This window comes from Carcharodon carcharias, chromosome 10, assembly GCF_017639515.1.
Source record: "Carcharodon carcharias isolate sCarCar2 chromosome 10, sCarCar2.pri, whole genome shotgun sequence".
Classification (NCBI taxonomy): domain Eukaryota; kingdom Metazoa; phylum Chordata; class Chondrichthyes; order Lamniformes; family Lamnidae; genus Carcharodon; species Carcharodon carcharias.
In genome coordinates, this window is record NC_054476.1 from 141,136,282 (window position 1) to 141,155,979 (window position 19,698).

The following is a 19,698-nucleotide window of genomic DNA, read 5'->3' on the forward strand; positions in this document are numbered from 1 at the left end:
TGTTCTATACACAAAATGCAGGACAAATCCAACCCGGCCAATTACTGCCCATCAGTCTATTCTCGGTCATCAGTAAAGTAATGGAAGGGGTCATCAACAGTGCTATCAAGCTGCACTTGCTTAGCAATAACCTGCTCACTGACGCCCTGTTTGGGTTCTGCCAGGGCTACTTAGCTCCTGACCTCATTATAGCCTTGGTTCAAACATGGACAAAACAGCTGAACTCCCGAGGTGAGGTGAGAGTGACTGCCCTTGACATCAAGGCAACATTTGACTGAGTGTGGCATTAAGGAGCCTGAGTAAAACTGGAGTCAATGGGAATCAGGGAAAACTCTCCACTGGTTGGATTCATACCTAACACAAAGGAAGATGGTTGTGGTTGCTGGAGATCAGTCATTTCAGCTCCAGGTCATCACTGCAGGAGTTCCTCAGGGTAATGTCCTTGGCCCAACCATTTTCAGCTGCTTCATCAATGACCTTCCTTTCATCATAAGGTCAGAAGTGGGGATGTTCGCTGATGATTGCACAATGTTCAGCACCATTCACGACTCCTCATATACTGAAGCAGTCCATGTTCAAATGCAGCAAGACCTGGACAATATCTAAGCTTGGGCTGATAAGTGGCATGTAACATTTGCACCACACGAGTGCCAGGCAATGACCATCTCCAACAAGAGAGAATCTAACCATCGCCTCTTGATGTTCAATGGCATTACCATCACTGAATCCCCTACTATTAACATCCTGGGGGTTACCATTGACCAGAAACTGAACTGGACTAGTCATATAAATACTGTGGCTACAAGAGCAGGTCAAAGGCTAGGAATCGTGGGATGAGTAACTCACTTCCTGACTCCCCAAAGCCTGTCCACCATCTACAAGGCACAGGTCAGGAGTGTGAGGGTATACTCTCCACTTGCCTGGATGAGTGCAGCTCCCACAACACTCAAGAAGCTTGACACTGTCCAGGACAAAGCAGCCCACTTGATTGGCACCACATCCACAAACATTCACTCCCTCCACCACCGAGGCACAATAGCAGCAGTGTGTACCATCTACAAGATGTACTGCAGGAATTCACCAAGACTCCTTCGACAGCACCTTCCAAACCCATGACCACTACCATCTCAAAGGACAAGGGCAGTAGATAGATGTGAACACCGCCACCTGGAAGTTCCCCTCCAAATTGCTCACCATCCTAACTTGGAAATATATTGCCGTTCCTTCACTGTCACTGGGTCAAAATCCTGGAACTCCCTGCCTAACAGCACTGTGGGTGCACCTGCACCACAAGGACACCATGGGCTGAATTTTCTGTTTGGCGGGGGGGTGGAGCGGGAGCAGGTGGGCATGGGCCTGATCACTGCCTGTGATTGGGTCTGTGCCGCCATTTTACACAGGCGGGCCAATTAAGGCCTGCCCAGCATAATGCCCAATTGCCAAGGATAGCGGGAGTGGGTGGGCGGCGGCAGGAGTTCATTGTCTGCCGGGTCCAATGGCGACCCGGTGGCCTATTTATCAGAAGCGCTGGCAGCCTTTGCAAGGCTGCTCATAATGTCAAGTGGAAGAGCTCACCAGAGGGCTTCTGGTGAGGCCAGTCCAGAGGGTAAGCCAGCGGAGCAGGTGAAGCTGGAGGGTAGGACAGCGGGACAGGCCAGGCCAGAGGGTAGGGCGGGGGGCCAGTGTGCCCCTCGTTTCTCGGATGACTGTCTTGCTGCCCTCCTTGAGGAGGTGGCAGCACGGCAGGAGGTGCTGGTTCCCCAGGATGGGAGGAGGAGGCCCCCCAACATGACGAAACGTGCCTGGGTGGTGAGCTCCTGCGACGTGGTGCAGCGCACCTGGAGCTAGTGTCGCAAGCGCTTCAATGACTTGTTGCACTCTGGCAGGGTGAGTACCATGTTGGCATTGGTCATGCAGCCCAGCAGGTCGGCTTACCCTCTGCTGCATCCCCTGCGCAACCCCCCCCCACCCCCCCCAACAAGTCTGAGTGTAGGGACTGCATTGAATCATTGACGGCATTTCTCCTTTGCTGGGTGGGCAAGCAGATACTGCCTATCCTGAGGTCAGCCTGAGAGGGTGATGAAGAGATGTGTATTGTCCCCGCAGCATGTGTTACACTGAGTCCCACAAGACTGGTTTGGGGGCAACCTGGAGGAGCAGCACCTAGGCGCTGCATTTGAACCCCAGGACATCTCCAAGTCAGGGTGATAACATGATGGGAGGGGAGCTTCAAGGTGGCATGGCAACGAACCATCTGCTGCACTCTGCGCTCCACGTGTTGTATCTCCTTGCTATGGAAGGAAACACCATGTGATGCCTAATGTGATGTAGGGAGCATATGTCCAAGGTGGGGGTGGAGGGGGTGTTATGGAGCAGGATTAGCATCTTTGTGTGAGTGTTCAGCAGCAGTGGGGTGAGGGAGCACTGGAGCCCTGATATGTCCCATTCTGGTTGGGGTGGGCCGTGCGCGAAGAGAGTCCACGTGCAATTTTCACTAATCAATGCTCATCTCTTATTTTCAGGAGAAGAATGCTTATAAAGCGGCAGAGCATGCAAGGACTGGCGGTGGCCAGGTGCAGATCGCCATTCTTAACCACTTTGAGCAGGAGGCCCTGTAACTGGAGAGGCACCATGCACCAAGGTCCACTGGTGTCGGTGAGGCTGGAGTGCTAAGGCCAGGAATTTATGCCTAACAGTGAGGTCAGCATTGTTCTCCCAACAGCCATAGCACTGCTGAATGTTAACTGATTTAATTTTGCAACATGGCTTGACCACTAGTTATGGAAGGATAAGCGCATAATAATCCAGAGGACAGGGATACCCTTTGAAATTGTCTCCACGTTAACTGTTCTACTGTCCATTTCTGTGAGGCAGGCACCAGCTCAGATACTAGCACCTCGGTGGGCACAGTGGTGAGGACACTTCACAGTTGCTGGAGGAGCTGGCAGATACAGAGTGTGCCCATGGCGCAAGCAGTCGGAGGACTGCAGGGAACCAGGCACATGCCTGATAAGGTGCCTCTGGAGTCGTCTGCAAAGCAGCAAATGCAGGGAATGCAGCTGGGTGTGCAGGAGCATCTGTGGGAGATACATGAGGCTATGCTTGGCTTGGTCTCCCTGGTGGAAGAGTCTACATGGACGATCACTGAAGCAATGAGTCACATGTCCGAGTTCCATGCGTCCTCCATGGGGACAGTGGCGACTCCCATGGAGAGCCTCCTCCAGGAAACCCATCAGGGCTTCCCGGGGATGCACTCTGACCAGAAAACCCTTTCATCGACATTGACCTCAGCTGGTCAGTGCCAGTATGGGAGATGGTTTGGGCATCAGCTTTCCCAGCTCAGTGACTACCCATCCACGGTGAGCAGGGAGGTCCGAAGCAACCTCACGTTGGCGCAGCAGCTGCCTGGTGTCTTTGCAGGCACCTCTCAAGGCACTCCGGATGAGGGCGGTAGCTCCTCCACCCCTCTCCCAGTGTCTGTAGCATCTGATGAGGCTGTGACGACTGGGGAGATGCCAGCTGTGGAACTGGCAGTTCCGTCTCAGGCGGGGCCAGCACTGGCTCCACAGGCCACAGGACAACCACCAAGTTCTTCGAGGCCAACAGGACAGCAGAGTCGGCAGGCTGTCTCAGATGCCACTCTAAACCATTGGGCAGCAGCAAGATGTAGTATCCGGAAATGAAAACATAAGGTACCTTAGGCACACCATGGGATTTTCACTGGTGCTTCTGTGTTGGCCCGAGATGAGGTCCTTCTGATTTGTTTTCTTTGTTAACACTATTCTCTTTTTTTTGGGAATAAGTTGGTTTGCTTGACAGAATAAATTCAGATATGTCACCATGGCTGAGGGTGCCTCTTTTCTTCTGCATGTGTATGGTTCCAAAACTGTAATGAGTGCTTTGTTGGACATTCAGCTTTATTAACAAGGCCCTTAGTGACTGTTCCTAACCTGGCAGATTTTGCACTTAGGTTTCGAGTATCAAGCCTACAGGCTTGTCCTGGTGGTCCATCTATGGTGTGCTAGCTGAAGGTTCATTGGGTTAAAGCCTCCTGGATGTTCCTGCCTCCCTGGAGTATGCCCGGGTCAGCGTCTACGCCCTCAGCATTTCCCTGTGCATGCACATTCTCGGAATCATTGCTGGACTCATCATGTGCAGCCACAGCCACTGCGTCAACGTCTTCATCGTCCATTGTGTCCCCCCTTTCCAGCATGAGAATGTGGAGAGTGCAGCATGTAACCATTATCAATGAGACATGATCAGGGGGGTACTGCAGTGTGCCCCCTGAGCGGTCCAGGCATCAGAAGTGCATCTTGAGAAGACCAATGGTTCTCTCCATCACAGCCCTTGTGGAGGTGTGACTCCTTTTGAACCGCTGCTCAGCTTCTGTTCTTGGATGGCGGAGAGGCGTCATGAACCACCTTCTGAGGGGATAGCCCTTGTCACCCAGCAGCTATCCATCAAGCTGGGCTGGAGCACTGAAGAGCTCCGGCGCCTGAGAGTGTCTGAGGATGTAGATGTCATGGGAGCTACCTGGGTACCTTGCACAGACTTGTAAAATCAGTATCCTATGGTCACACACTATCTGCACATTCATGGAGTGGAAGCCCTTCCTGTTGACGAAGGCACTGGGCTCACCTGCTGGTGCCTTGATGGTCACACGTGTGCAGTCTATTGCACCCTGGACGCGGGGGAAGCCAGCAATCGCCGCGAAGCCTCTGACTTATTGTGACTGGCTTGCCTAGTCCCAACAGTAGTGGATGAAGGTCAATGCATGCCTGAACACAGCGTCTGTAACCTGCTTGACACAAGTGTGGACAGCTGATTGGGAGACACCGCAAAGATCACCCACTGACCCTTGGAAGGAGCCAGAGGCATAGAAATTGAGGGCAGCTGTGACCTTCAGAGCCACTGGCATGGGGTGTCTACCCACACAATTAGGGGAGATCTCAGGCCCTATCATCTGACAGATATAGTTGACTGTCTCCCTTGAGAGATGGAGCCTCCTTCGGCACTGCACCTCAGACATATTGAAGTAGCTGCTTATCCCCCTGTATACCCTGGCAGCAGGATAGTGGTGTCTTCTCTCGCCCCTTTTGCCTTGGACTACCTCTTGGACCTGCATCCCTTGTGCCTGTGCCTGTCCTCCCAAAAGTGGCTCCCCTGGAGGTTGAATATGCACTCCAAGCCTCCTCCCCCTTCTAGCCCTCCCTTCCTCCTCAGAGAAACTACCTCTAGTGGCCAGTTCAGGTCCCATTCCCAGGCTAAGGGGAAAGCTTCCTGAAACCTGCAGGCCCAGAAAAGATTACTCACTGCAGAGTACTGACCTGAAGGTTAAAAGTCCCGAAAAATGCGGCTGGTATGTGTTTTGAAGTACTGCAGATCACACAGGCAAGTTTCAAAAACTTTCAGAAATAAATGCCTGACAATGCACACTTACAAGCCCAGTGAGCCCTCATGTCCCGCCCATGGATGAGGTTAATACAAATGTGTCCTACCCGCCTGCCTGTTGCGCCCGTGCACCAAGCCGAAGATTGCACAGGCAGCGAAAAATTGGCATTGATTGGCGCCTCAAACGCCTTAACTGGCCTGTTAATTAATGACAGGCATGCGTTGGGCATCATCGTGTGCCTGTCCAGCAAAATATCGCGAAGGCGCACGGTAACATCAGGATGCTCGCCCGACGTCACCACGCATCACTTTACACGCGGACGTGTAAGCCAAAGGGAAAATTCAGTCCCATGTCTCCATATTGGCTATAAGATCATACCCATTAACCTCTATTTACGTTGTTAATTCATTATTTTGTTCCAAATACTATGTATTTAAGTAAAGAGCCATTAATTTTGCCTTTTTTTACCATTTTTTCTTCCTTTGACCCTATGTGCTGCTGTTTTTTTTTAATGTTTGTAGACTCTGTCCCTTCCTGTCACACTCTGGGCATCATTACCTAAATAGCTGCCCTGCAATGCTGCCATATCCTTTTGCTTTGTAAGCCTGCGTATCCCCTCTCCAGAACCCTCCCCCACCCCCTCTATTTAGTGTAAAGCCCTCTCTGCACAATGTTAATTCTCTGCCCTGCATGGATATATTTATGGTATGCTGTGCAATCTATGACTGATAAACTCTGTAGCTCCTGACTTATGTTGATTCATTCTATTACAGAGTTTACTGTTAGAAACATTAAGGTAATGTCATGATAAGACTATATGATGATGGGTTAATGACAAAAAGAAGACACTTCTGTTGCAAAACTTAAAATTGCAGAACCAATAACTTATTTTACCCAGATTCAAACATTAACATGTATTGAGAAGAATGTGCATTTATTACCTTACTGTTATTCTTTCACATATTTAAATAATTATTAATAGTCCACTTATTTCTCCCAATTCTCTTGCTGACCTCCATCCAGACAGTATCAGCTTTGGCTTTAATCAGAGATCACTCCTGGTACAGGATCACCAAAGCATCCTCTTCCAAAGGGGGATTTTCCTCACATCCTTTGTTTCCATCCTTCTGTTGACAAAATTGTCTTCTTGTGCGTATAAATAAACTGACCTTCCCTTTTATAACAAGGAATAGCCCTTTAGAAACTGCTGCTTCACTGGCTTTCCCATCCCCAGCTAATAAGCATTCTGTACTTATTCCACACATGTAGGGCATCTGTTGAGGTTAATGGGAGGGGATGGGCTCCCTCCTGACCCTCTCCCTGCAGAGCTGCCACTTTCACTTTAGTGATTCTGTCAACCCGACTGGCTTTTGCATTTCAAATGATTGATTAGAATTAACTGAGCAGGGAATGGGATCCAGTTACCACCACACTGAGTTTCCTGTATTGATATAATATTCATTTTCTTCAGGAGGAATAATTTAACTTTGTATTTCCTCTGACCAGATTAAAGGATTCCTCAAGCATCAGGTCAGATTACTGGGATGTGACTAAAACCAATGCAGATATTGATTGGAAGCCATTCCAGTTTGTGACCGGATTGCACTTGCAGCTTGTTGGAAGGTAGCTACTAATAAGAACATTAAGCCATGAATAATTTAATTTTCCATAGGTCTGTCATGATTTCTCTGCACCCCCCAGCCCCTGCAAGGTACTGAACTGGAACTATCAACATATCATGAATTAGATCATGGAGTAGCGATACAATAGGGATAGCGTGGTCCTGAGTCAAGAATCAGATTCCTCCAGACAAGCAGGAATATTGATGGCCTGGAGTACCCAATCCAGCAATAGCCACATCTAAACTACTGGGGTAACTATATCTAACTCACCAGATAGTTCTGGTATACAATGCAATGTGCAGCATTTATTGATCATTAAAAAAGAGTTGGGACATTTATCAAGTTGAAGCTGATCTTCCTGTCCTGAAGTAAGTTATTTAAAAACACCCATGCCTATAAATTCCTTTATTCTTTAAGGCAAATGGGTGCAGGGAATAATCCTGGAGATGCTGGGCCAAGTAACTCCCCAGATGACGATTGAGATTGGGAATCTCTCCTGAATTGTCATGTGGAGCAAGTCCCGTTCAGCCATCATCCCTGTGCTCCCTGAAGTACATTGGCTCCCGGTTAAACAACAGCTCAATTTTAAAAACTTATCCTTGTTTTCAAATCCTTCCATGGCCTCGCCTTTCCTTATCTCTGTACCTTTCTCCAGCTCTACAACCCTCTGAGTTCTCGGTGTTCATCCAACTCTAGCCTCTTGTGCATACCCTGATTTTAATCACTCCACCAATTTTTTTTTTGCTAAAATATAACTAATTCAAAAAGAAATATCTAAAAGAACATTAAAAATACATTTCAAGTTGTCAAAACAAACTGCAATAAACAATCAACTTTTTCCACAGAGCATGTTGCACTTTGAACTGCCTCAAAGCAATTGTATTAACTATATACATTCAAAAACAAGCTTACATACCGAGGAGTCCTACACCGTTACCAGCCCCTCAATGTACCAGCCCCTGGATGAAAGGTCTTACACACTGGTCTTTCCCCATTGTACCTTTGCAGTGGCTGCACCAAGCTTGAGTGTGTCCCTCAGAAAGTAGCCCTGGATCTTGGAATGTGCCAGTCTACGACGCTCAGTTAAGGACAACTCTTTGCACTGGAAGATCAGCAAATTTCGGGCAGACCAAAGTGCGTCTTTCACCAAGTTGATGATCCTCCAGCCGCAGTTGATGTTTGTCTTTGTGGGAACAGCCCATAGGGCACAGAGTCCTCTCTCCATACCTGCTTTGCAAAGGCACATTCCAGAAGGAGATGTGCAATTATCTCTTCCCATCACAGCTGATAGGAGGGCAGCGTGTGGTGGCGCAGAGACTTTGGGCGTGTATGAAGGATCTGACGGGGAGTGTCCTTCTCAGCACGAGCCAAGCTAGGTCTTGGTGCTTGTTAATAACTCCACTAATGGCAGCCAAACCATCAGCTGCCTGGGATAAAGAACAAAGAACTAAGAAAAGTACAGCACAGGAACAGGCCCTTCGGCCCTCCAAGCCTGCGCCAATCATATTGTCTGTCAAACTAAAACATTTTGCACTTCCAGGGTCGTATCCCTCTATTCCCATCCTATTCATGTATTTGTCAAGCTGCCTCTTAAACACCACTATCATACCTGCTTCCACCACCTCCTCTGGCAGCGAATTCCAGACACTCACTACCCTCTACGTAAAAAACTTGCCCCGCACATCTCCTCTATAGTTTTCTCCTCTCACCTTGAATCTATGTCCCCTAGTAATTGACTCTTCCACCCTGGGAAAAAGCTTCTGACTATCTACTCCGTCCATGCTACTCATAATTTTGTAAACTTCTATCAAGTCGTCCCTCAATCTCCTTCGCTCTAGTGAGAACAATCCAAGTTTCTCCAACTTCTCCTCATAGCTAATAACCTCCAGACCAGGCAGCATCCTGGTAAACCTCCTCTGCACCCTCTCCAATGCCTCCATATCCCTCTTGTAATGTGGTGACCAGAATTGCACGCAATATTCCAAGTGTGCCCTAACCAAGGTTCTCTACAGCTGCAGCATGACTTCCCAGCTTTTATACTCAATACCCCTGCCAATGAAGGCAAGCATGCCATATGCCTTCCTGACTACCTTATCCACCTGCGTTGCAACTTTCAGTGACCTGTGAACCTGTACACCCAGATCCCTCTGCCTGCCAATGCACAAGGGTTCTGCCATTTACTGTATAATTCCTGCCTGTATTAGACCTTCCAAAATGCATTACCTCACATTTGTCCGGATTAAACTCCATCTGCCATTTCTCCACCCAAGTCTCCAACAAATCTATATCCAGTTGTATTCTTTGACAATCGTCTTCACTATCTGCAACTCCTCCAACCTTAGTGTTGTCTGCAAACTTACTAATTAGCCCAGTTACATTTTCCTCCAAATCGTTTATGTATACTACAAACAGCAAAGGTCCCAGCACTGATCCCTGCGGAACTCCGCTAGTCACAGCTCTCCATTCAGAAAAGCACCCTTCCACTGCTACCCTCTGTCTTCTATGACCAAGCCAATTCTGTATCCATCTTGCCAGCTCACCTCTGATCCCATGCGACTCTACTTTCTGTACCAGTCTACCATGAGGGATCTTGTCAAAGGCCTTACTGAAATCCATGTAGATAACATCCACTGCCCTTCCATTGTCGATCATCTTTGTCACTTCCTCGAAAAACTCGATCAAGTTAGTGAGACATGACCTCCCCTTCACAAAACCATGCTGCCTCTCACTAATACGCCCATTTGCTTCCAAATGGTATTAAATCCTGTCACTAAGAATCTTCTCCAATAATTTCCCTACCACTGACGTAAGGCTCACTGGCCTGTAATTTCTTGGATTATCCCTGCTACCCTTCTTAAACAATGGGATAACATTGGCCATTCTCCAGTCATTTGGGACCTCATCTGTAGCCAGTGAGGATACAAAGATTTCTGTCAAGGCCCCAGCAATCTCCTCCCTTGCCTCCCTCAGTACTCTGGGGTAGATCCCATCTGGCCCTGGGGACTTATCCACCTTAATATTGTTTAAGACACCTAACACCTCCTCTTTTTTGATCTCAACATGATCCAGGCTATCTACACACTCTTCCCTAGACAAATCGACCGCTAAGTCCTTCTCTTTGGTGAATACTGATGAGAAGTATTCATTTAGTATCTCTCCCATTTCTTCTGGCTCCACACACAGATTCCCACCTCTGTCCCTGAGTGGGCCTACCCTTTCCCTAGCTATCCTCTTGCTTTATACATACGTATAAAAGGCCTTGGGATTTCCCTTAATCCTGGTTGCCCGTGACTTTTCATGACCCCTTTTAGCCCTCCTGATTCCTTGCTTAAGTTTCTTCCTACTTTCTTTATATTCTCCACGGGCTTCATCTGTTCCCAGCCTTCTAGCCCTTACGAATGCTTCCCTTTTCTTTTTGACTAATCTCACAATATCCTTCATAATCCAAGGTTCCTGAAACCTGCCATGCTCATCCTTCATCCTAGCAGGAACATGCCGGCCCTGAATTCTTATCAACTGATGTTTGAAAGCCCCCCAAATGTCAGTTGTTGATTTGCCCTCAAACATCCGCCTCCAGTCTAGATTCCTCAGTTCCTGCCTAATATTGTTATAATTAGCCTTCCCCCAATTAAGCACCTTAACCTGAGGGCTCCGGTTATCCTTATCCACTAGTACCTTGAAACTTACTGAATTATGGTCACTTTTCCTGAAATGCTCCCCTACTGAAACTTCGACCACCTGGCCGGGTTCATTCCCTAATACCAGGTCCAGTATTGCCCCTTCCCTAGTTGGTCTAGCTACATATTGTCTCAGGAAACCCTCCTGGATGCACCTTAAAAATTCTGCACCATCCAAACCCCTAGCCCTAAGTGATTCCCAGTCAATATAGGGAAAGTTAAAATCACCCACCACAACAACCCTATTGATTTTGCGTCTTTCCAAAATCTGCCTACATAACTGTTCCTCAATCTCCCGCTGGTATTGGGAGGCCTATAGTAATCCCCCAACATTGTGACTGCACCCTTCCTATTCCAGAGCTGTACCCATATTGCCTCGCTGCATGAGCCCACCGAGGTGTCCTCCTGTCGGACAGCTTTGCTATTCCCCTTAACCAGCAGTGCAACTCCTCCACCTCTTCTACATCCCTCTCTATCCTGCCTGAAACATCTAAATCCTGGAACGTTTATCTGCCAATCCTGTCCATCCTTCAACCAAGTCTCTGTTAGACTACAACCTAGGGCAGCCCTGCAGTAAGCTTTCCATTGTTCTCTGAAAGATGGCACAAGTTGAGGACACACTGGAAGGCAATTACGTATATTAATACAACCCTTTGTGGGTATCAATTGTGACAAATTCCCGGGAGGTATTATCTACTTCTAGTTGTTGATAAGCATGACTCATGTCATGCTTTGTGTACGTTGTTCCTCCTGTCAGTTTGGCATACAGGTCTTCAATTTTTGGATTGGGGTGCCTGTTTAGCTTAGCTACTTTCAGTTTGTATTTCCCACAAATTCGGACACTTTGGTTGGGTTTAAGGGCGGGAACTATGGGTGCTGCCCATCTGAGGACAGCATAGGTTGTATAAGACCCAGTTCATTTTTTTTTATTCGTTCACGGGATGTGGGCTTTGCTGGCTGGGCCAACACATCCCTAATTGCCCTTGAGAAGGTGGTGGGTGGTGAGCTGCCTTCTTGAGCCGCTACAGTCCATGTAGTGTAGGTACATCCACAGTGGTATTAGGAAGGGAGTTCCAGGATTTTGACCCAGTGACAGTGAAGGAACGGTGACACATTTCCAAATCAGGATGGTGAGTGACTTGGAGGGGAACTTCCAGGTGGTGGTGTTCCCATGTGTCTGCTGCCCTTGTCCTTCTAGATGGTAGCGTTTGTGGGTTTGGAAGGTGCAGTTGAAGGAGCCTTGGCATGTTCCTGCAGTGCATCTTGTCGATGGTACATACTGCTGCTACTGTACATCAGTGGTGGAGGGAATGAATGTTTGTGGATGGCGTGCCAATCAAGCGGGCTGCTTTGTCCTGGATGGTGTTGAACCCCCTGAATGCTGTTGGAGCTACACTCATCCAGGCAAGTGGAGAGTATTCCATCACACTCCTGACTTGTGCCTTGGGGTGGAGACACAGATACACACAGAGCACTGTGTAATATTTAATGTAAGCTCTGGAATTCCCTCTCTAAACCTTTCTGCCTCACACTTTCCTCCTTGAAGCCTAATTCTTTCACTAAGTTTTTGGTCACCTCTCCTAATATGAAATGGTGTCAAGTTTTGTTTTATAATGCTCCTGTGAAGCACCATAGAAGGTTTTAGTAGGTTAAAGACGCTATATAAATGCAAATTGTTGTTATTGGCTCAGGCAATAGCAAATCATCAGCCTGGTTTCCTTTTCCAATGTAAATCGGGTGTCATTCACTGCTGCCAACATTGCCTGAGATGAATTTAATCCCTGGTGTGTCTAGGACTATTCAACCCTGGGGCATAGGAACATACATATGAACAAACGAATTAGGAGCAGGAGTATGCCACTCGTCCCCTCATGCCTGCTCCGCCATTCAATAAGATCATTGTTGATTTGATTTTAACCTCATATTTCTGTCCACTCCCGATTACCTTTCACTCCCTTGCTTATCAAGAATCTATCTACCTCTGCCTTAAAGATATTCAAGGCATTTATATCTTTCCTTAAATAAGGAGACCAGTACTGTACACAGTAATCTAGATGTGGTCTCACCAACGCCTCGTAGAACTGAAGCATAACTTCCCTACTCTTGTATTCAAATCTCCTCGCAATAATGGATAACATTCTAATAGATTTTCTAATTACTTGCTGCACCTGCATACTAACCTTTTGTGATTCATGCACTAGGACAACATGATCCCTTTGCATCTCAGAGCTCTGCAATCTCTCATCATTTGGATAATATGCCTCTTATATATTTATCCTGCCAAAATGGACAACCTCACATTTTCCCAAATTATACTCCATTTGCCAGGTCTTTGCCCACACACCTAACTTATCTATATTGTTTTGTAGCCACCTTATGTCCTCTTCACAACTTGCTTTCCTACCTACTTCTGTCATCAGCAAATTTAGCAATCTTCAGCCAAGTCATCTATATAAATTGTAAAGAGCTAAGGCCCCAGCACTGATCTCTGTAGCATACCACTCGTCACATCCTGCCAACCAGAAAAAGATCCACTTATGCCTACACTCTGTTTCCTGTTAGCTAGCCAATCTTCCATCCATGCCAATATGTTACCACCTACACCATGAGCTTTTATTTTCCACAATAACCTTTAATGAGGCACCTTATCAAATGCCTTCTGGAAATCTAAGTACAGTGTATCCACCAGTTCCCCTTTATCCACAGCACCTGTTACTTCTTCAAAGAACTCCAATAAATTTTAAACATGATTTCCCTTTCATGATTTCCCATTTTGACTCTGCATGATTGCCCTGAATTTTTCTAAGTGCCCTGCTATAACATCTTTAATAATGGGGATTTAATCATCCCTATGACAGATGTTAAGTTAACTAACTGGCCTGTAGCTTTCTGCTTTCTATCCCCCTCCCTTTTTGAATAAAGGAGTTACATTTGCTATTTTCCAATCTAATGGAACCTTCCCCGAATCTAGGGAGTTTTGGAAAATTAAAACCAACACATCAACTATCTCACTAGCCACTTCATTTAAGATCATAGGATGAAATCCATCAGGACCCGGGGACTTGTCAAGCTGCAGTCCCAAAAATTTGCTAAGTACCAGTTCCCTGGTGATTGTAATTTTCTTGAGTTCCTCCCTGCCTTCCAATTCCAGATTCGCAATTAAAATCATATCTTGAGCTGGATCCTGTATTCACCAAACACCTACACTCAGACTCTTTCTGGAGGACACACTCCCCAGGTGGCGATTGGGAGTGAAAACCCTCTGATTTGTCCTTGGGTCCTACGGTTGGATGTGGAACCTCTACTGCTATCCCAGTGGGGTGCAAGTTAGCAAATTGCAGACCTAGAATCCAATCTGGCAACCTCCTGGTCTATACAAAGGGCTGGTGTTTTATCAAATACATCATTGAGAATCTAGAATTCAGTATTCCTTTCAAAACTGTCACAGTGTTTTCAGTTATTCGAGCATCAGCTGTATAATTAACTAATATTACCCGAAACAAATGCTTTGCTGAATAACTTCAGAATGGCAGAGAATTCATAGCAGGAGAAAGCACCACCAGGAAATATTATTAAATTGATGTTAAATTAATTAATATTAATTATAATATATTGATGCTAGTGTTATTAAAATAAATTTGATATGCTGACAGGGTGAGATGAGTTAAGGTCAGAGGAGGTTTGTGTGAACAATAAATATAAGCATGGATCAGTTGGGATGAATGGTGTGTTTCTATGCTGTAAATATGATATAACTGTTACATCTCATAGGTACTGGGGTGAAAGTAGAAACCTGGGGCAGGAATTTTAGCTTGGCAGGTGGGCGCGCGATGAAATGAAACGAAATGATGTGCGATGATATCGGCCAAGCATGCCGCCGTCAACACGCAGTCGCACGATAGTTCGGTCGGCGGGCACACGCCAGAGCCGGCAGCCCACCCACCAACAATTAAAAGGTCTATTAAGGCCATTAAGTTATCAATTGTGCTTTATTTTTCACTGTCCATTCAACCTAACAGCTGACAGGTAGGTGAAAAGGCCAAGCGGCCTTTGCATTTTTTGGAAACCTCATCCACAGGCAGGATGAGGTTTCCAAAATCAAATAAAAATAAAATAAATACTTTAATTTTTATTTAAAAACATGTCTCTGCTCATGTGACAGTGTCACATGAGGGGACATGTTTCATTAAATTCTTCTACTGTTTATTAATCTTTTCAATACATTCAGCATCTCCCTGAGGCAGCACTCAGTGCTGCCACTTGCGTATCACGGTGGGTGAACCTTAGTTGGCACACCAGCGTGAAATCGCAGTGCTTTGTCGATCACAGGCAGCTGTCAGCTTCCCAACCACCCCGGCTGATCCCACACACCCAAGGGCAAAATTCTGTCCCTGGATATTAATAGATGATAAAGTGGGTACAGATAAGGGAGGTCATTCTGCTCATCTGAGATTATCTACCACCAAAGAACCTACAGTTCCTATTGAAATTAGAGTGTCAGTTGTGAATAGGTTGGTACCACTCTTGTCACTGAGTTGCACGGTTGTGGGTTCAAGTCCCATTTCAGAACTTGAGTACAAAAATTAAAGATGTTACTCCAGTGTAGTACTGAGGGGGTGCTGCCTTTCTGTTGAGATGTTAAACTGTCCATTCAAGTGGATATAAAAGAACCCATGGCACTATTTCAGAGAAGAACAGGGGAGGTATCCCTGGTATCCTGGCCAATAATCTATAATCAACATGACAAAAACAATAGATTATCTGACCATAATGACATTACTATTCTGGGACTTTACTGCATGCAAATTGGCTGCTGTATTTCCTACAGTACGAAAGTGACTACACTTCAAAACAAAATTTTCATTGGCTGTAAAGCACTTTAAGATGTCAGGTGGTCATGAAAAGTGCTATACAAATGCAAGTCTTTCTTTCTCAATTGCGTTTTTACATCATCAAACTCTGTGCTTGTGGTGGAGCCGTGCAAAAAGCGACAGCTCACAGTCATTCTATCCATCATGGAAAATTAAGCTGTGACAATTAAACCTGAAGCAGCAAATCACTGCAGTGCCCCGAGATACACGCTGCCTCCTTGCTGTGATCTGTGACAGGACAGCCAGCTAACCTGCAAGTCACTGCACGCCTTCACTGTGCAAAGTTCCAGGTGATGTCATTCTTTTATTGTCAAGAGAGTCCTGTAAAAGCCCCTGTTCCACTGTTTCCCCAAAATCTACTTTTATTTCTTTCTAGGTAACTGGAACTTGTACAAACACAACAAATTATATTGTTTGAGCCAAAAAAAGTTAAAAATTTGGAGTGAATAATGCTGCTTTTATAAAGAACTCAAAGTGACAGGGCTGAGGTTTTTTTTGTCTTAATGGGAATCCAACAAATGCTGAGCTCCTGTCAGTGATAATTTCCTGGATCTGAACGCTTCATTCAGATTACTCATAGTTTGCTGTTTCCAGTCATAATGGAGGATGCCACCCTTAATGTTTATTCAGAAAGCCAATCACTAGAAGTGGAGTTCATGTTACAGATACTTTGAAGGCAAGGGGTAAATCTCACACTATTTATCATGCTCTAGGAACAGAGTAAAATACTTCAGCTACATTGCTGCACAGCCATGAACTATTATAATTAGCCACTGGCCCACCCTCATTCATTTAACCAGTACCACTGACAATATATACTGTGTCAATTGTAAATGGAAATTGTTTTTCCTCCCCATAATTCTAGGAAAGTTTTACACTCAATAACTGTTAATAATACATTTAACAACTCTGAATGACATTCCTTTATCCGCTAATGTTCACTAGTGATTTAAAATGGTAGATGAATGTCACACAACCACGTTAAGCAATCATGTGTTATCCTAAACATAATTTTTTGCCTTGACATTTGAGGTTACCTTTATTCACACTATAGCTAGCCCTCCAATAACTGCGGATGGAATTCCTCTGTGAATAATGACGGAATGTGTGCTTCTGTCACCTTAACAACTCACTAATGAAATTACGATCTCAAAAAGTAGGTTTCAAAGTCACGTGCTCCTGCAATTTTATTTATTGAAAAAAACAGGTGGGTTTTTGGGACACTAATTGGAAAGAAAAGATTGCATTTTTTTAGTGCTTTTCACATCCTCTGGACATCCTGGAAGTGCCTCAAGCCAATTAAGTACTTTTTGACGTGTAGTCACTGTTGTGGGAGTTCTTATGGCTCACTGGTAGTGTCCCTAACTCTGGGTTCTGTGTTCAAATCCCACTTCGGGGGTGAAACAGGTTGATTATCAGCCTGTAAATCCTTCCAATATGCCTGATGGCAGGTGGTACAACAGGAGAGTTTCCTGCTCAACCATACGGGAGAAGGCAATGGCAAGTACTTTGCCAAGCATAATGATGGGCCAATCTAATGGAAATCCATGGTTGCCAGTGCCTTCTTAGGGCATGGTACCTGAAGAAGGAGGGTTCACTGTTGTAATGTAGAAAATATTGCAAGCTTCCTCAAACATTAATGAGATAACAACCAGATAATCTGTTTTAGTGATGATGGTTGAGGGATAAATATTGACCCAGGACATCAGGGATAACTCCCCTGCTCTCTTTTGAATACTGGCTCTGGGGTCTTTTACTGAGAGAGTAGAGAGGGCCTCAGTTTAATACCTCATCTGAAAAGTGGCATGTCCAGCAGTTCAGCATTCTCTCAGTCCAGTCTGGGAGTGTCAGCCTCAATTATGTGCTCAAGTCTGTAGTGGGGCTTGGATCCATGATATTCTGACTCAGAAATAAGACAGCGCTATTCACTGAGCCTGAGCTGACATCATGAACTAATAGGTACAATAGTCATTGTAACATTTTAAAGAGTCAGTTAGAAATTGGGTTATCACACCTGTGCTAACCCATTAGGTCCTTAACAGGTTCAACACTGGTTAAATTTCCAAATAGAATCATCTGACCTGCTGTTAGGAATGCTGTGCAGTCAATGTCTTCCTTCAGGGGTCCAGGCAATGGGGAAAAGCAATTGATTTGGGACATCTCAACATGCAGGACTTCTGCTAAGTGGCCATTAGAAGGGCATCCACATGATTGACACTGGATGTGTGGTGAGCACCCAGGCAAAGGAGGGATTGTGCAAACTGGAGTGTATGCAGAATAGAATTACATAAATTCAAGAACTCACTGTGTGTAAAAGTTGTAGTGGCAATTCCACGGAAGCCTGCTGAATATCACCCTGTTGCTGGTTCAGGAGTGAGTTATTATCTAGCGATCCCGGAATGTAGTTCATGCCTGTTTGATCATGGAATGCAGTACTCAGTACTGGCAGCTGCTCATTCTGGAGAACCTGGTTCACCAGAAAACCTGTTATTAAATAAGAAACTGGTCACTTTTGTTTATCATACAAACATTTTTCTTCTCATCAGTTTCCTCCCCTTGTCTTCCATTTCCAAATATATTTAGTTCTTCCTGGAACACATTCCATGGGTGCCAGAGGCATTCTGTCACCTTGTCCAAGTGGGCACCATTCAAATGTGAACATATTGACTACAAGCAACACAGTGGAATAATATTTTGTCCTCACCCAGTGGCTACCCGTGCATTTCTAACTAGGCCAATCAAGATTGGGTACCTTGGCTAATTGTCAAGAACTAGGGACCATAAATATGGTAAAAGCAAAATACTGCAGATGCTGGAAATTTGAAATAAAAACAGAAAATGGTGGAAAATCTCAGCAGATCTGGCAGCATCTGTGGAGAGAGAAACAGAGTTAACATTTTGAGTTTGTATGACTTCTTCAGAGGCTCTGAAGAAAATCATATGGACTCGAAACGTTAACTCCGTTTCTCCATATCTGTCAGATCTGTTGAGTTTTTCCACCATTTTCTGTTTTTATACCATAACTATGATAGTCACTAATGAATCCAGTCAGGAATTCTGTAGAAACACCCCAGAGCCTGCCCACCATCTACAAGACACTAGTCAAAAGTGTGATGGAATAGTCTCCACTTACCACCCGCAACAACAACACTCAAGAACCTCAACACCATCGGGAACAAAGCAGCTCTCTTGGTCAGTGCCCCATCCACCACTTTAAACATTCACTCCCTTCACCACTGACACACAGTGGAGCAGTGTGATGTGCTGCAGCAACTTGCCAAGCCTCCTTTTTAAAAATTTATTCATTCATTGGATGTGGGTGTCGCTGACTGGGCCAACATTTATTGCTCATCCCTAATTGCCCTTGAGAAGGTGGTGGTGAGCTACCTTCTTGAACCGCTGCAGTCCATGTATTCTAGGAACACCCACAGTGCTGTTAGGAAGGGAGATCCAGGATTATGATCCACCGACGGTGAAGGAATGGCGATATATTTCCAAATCAGGATGGTGAGTGACTTGGAGGGGAACTTGCAGATGGTGGTGTTCCCATATATCTGCTGCCCTTGTCCTTCTAGCTGGTAGAGGTCATGGGTTTGGAAGGTGCTGTTGAAGGAGCCTTAGTGAGCTGCTGCAGTGCATCTTGTAGATGGTACACACTGCTGTCACTGTGCGTTGGTGGTGGAGGGAGTTATTTGTGGATGGGGTGCCAACCAAGCGGGCTGCTTTGTCCTCAGCCCTTCGAGCCTGCTCTGCAATTTGACAGGATCATGGCTGATCTGATTGTAACCTCAACCCCACATTCCTGCCTATCCCCAATAGCCTTTCACTCCATTATTAATCAAGAATCCATCAGCTCTGCCTTAAAAATATTCAAAGACTTTGCTTTCACTGCCTTTTGTGGAATAGAGTTCCAAAGACTCATCACGCTCTGAGAGAAAAAAATTCTCATCTCTAAGGGACAAACTGGATAAACACGAGGGAGAAAGGATATGCTGATAGGGTGAGATGGAGGGGTTGGAGCAGTCTTGTGTGGTGCATAAATGCCAGCATGGATCATTTGGGCTGAGCAGCCTGTTTCTGTGCTGTAAGCTTCACTGTAATTTTGCTTCCCTCTGCTAGTATTTACTAACTCAGTA

At 45.7% G+C, this 19,698-nt stretch overlaps 1 protein-coding gene across 1 annotated transcript in view; it reads right to left on the bottom strand.

Moving 5' to 3' along the window:
* The window catches only part of LOC121283499 (forkhead box protein N1-like), a 68,217-nt gene extending 49,409 nt beyond the window's left edge, over positions 1-18,808 (bottom strand). The window contains exons 1-2 of the mRNA XM_041198151.1: positions 18,696-18,808; positions 17,868-18,046 (exon numbers count right to left, since the gene is read on the bottom strand). Coding sequence (XP_041054085.1) covers positions 17,868-18,046; positions 18,696-18,783 — 267 coding nt within the window. The 5' untranslated portion in view covers positions 18,784-18,808. The remainder of the gene's footprint in view (positions 1-17,867; positions 18,047-18,695) is intronic.
* Between the last annotated feature and the right edge of the window lie 890 nt (positions 18,809-19,698).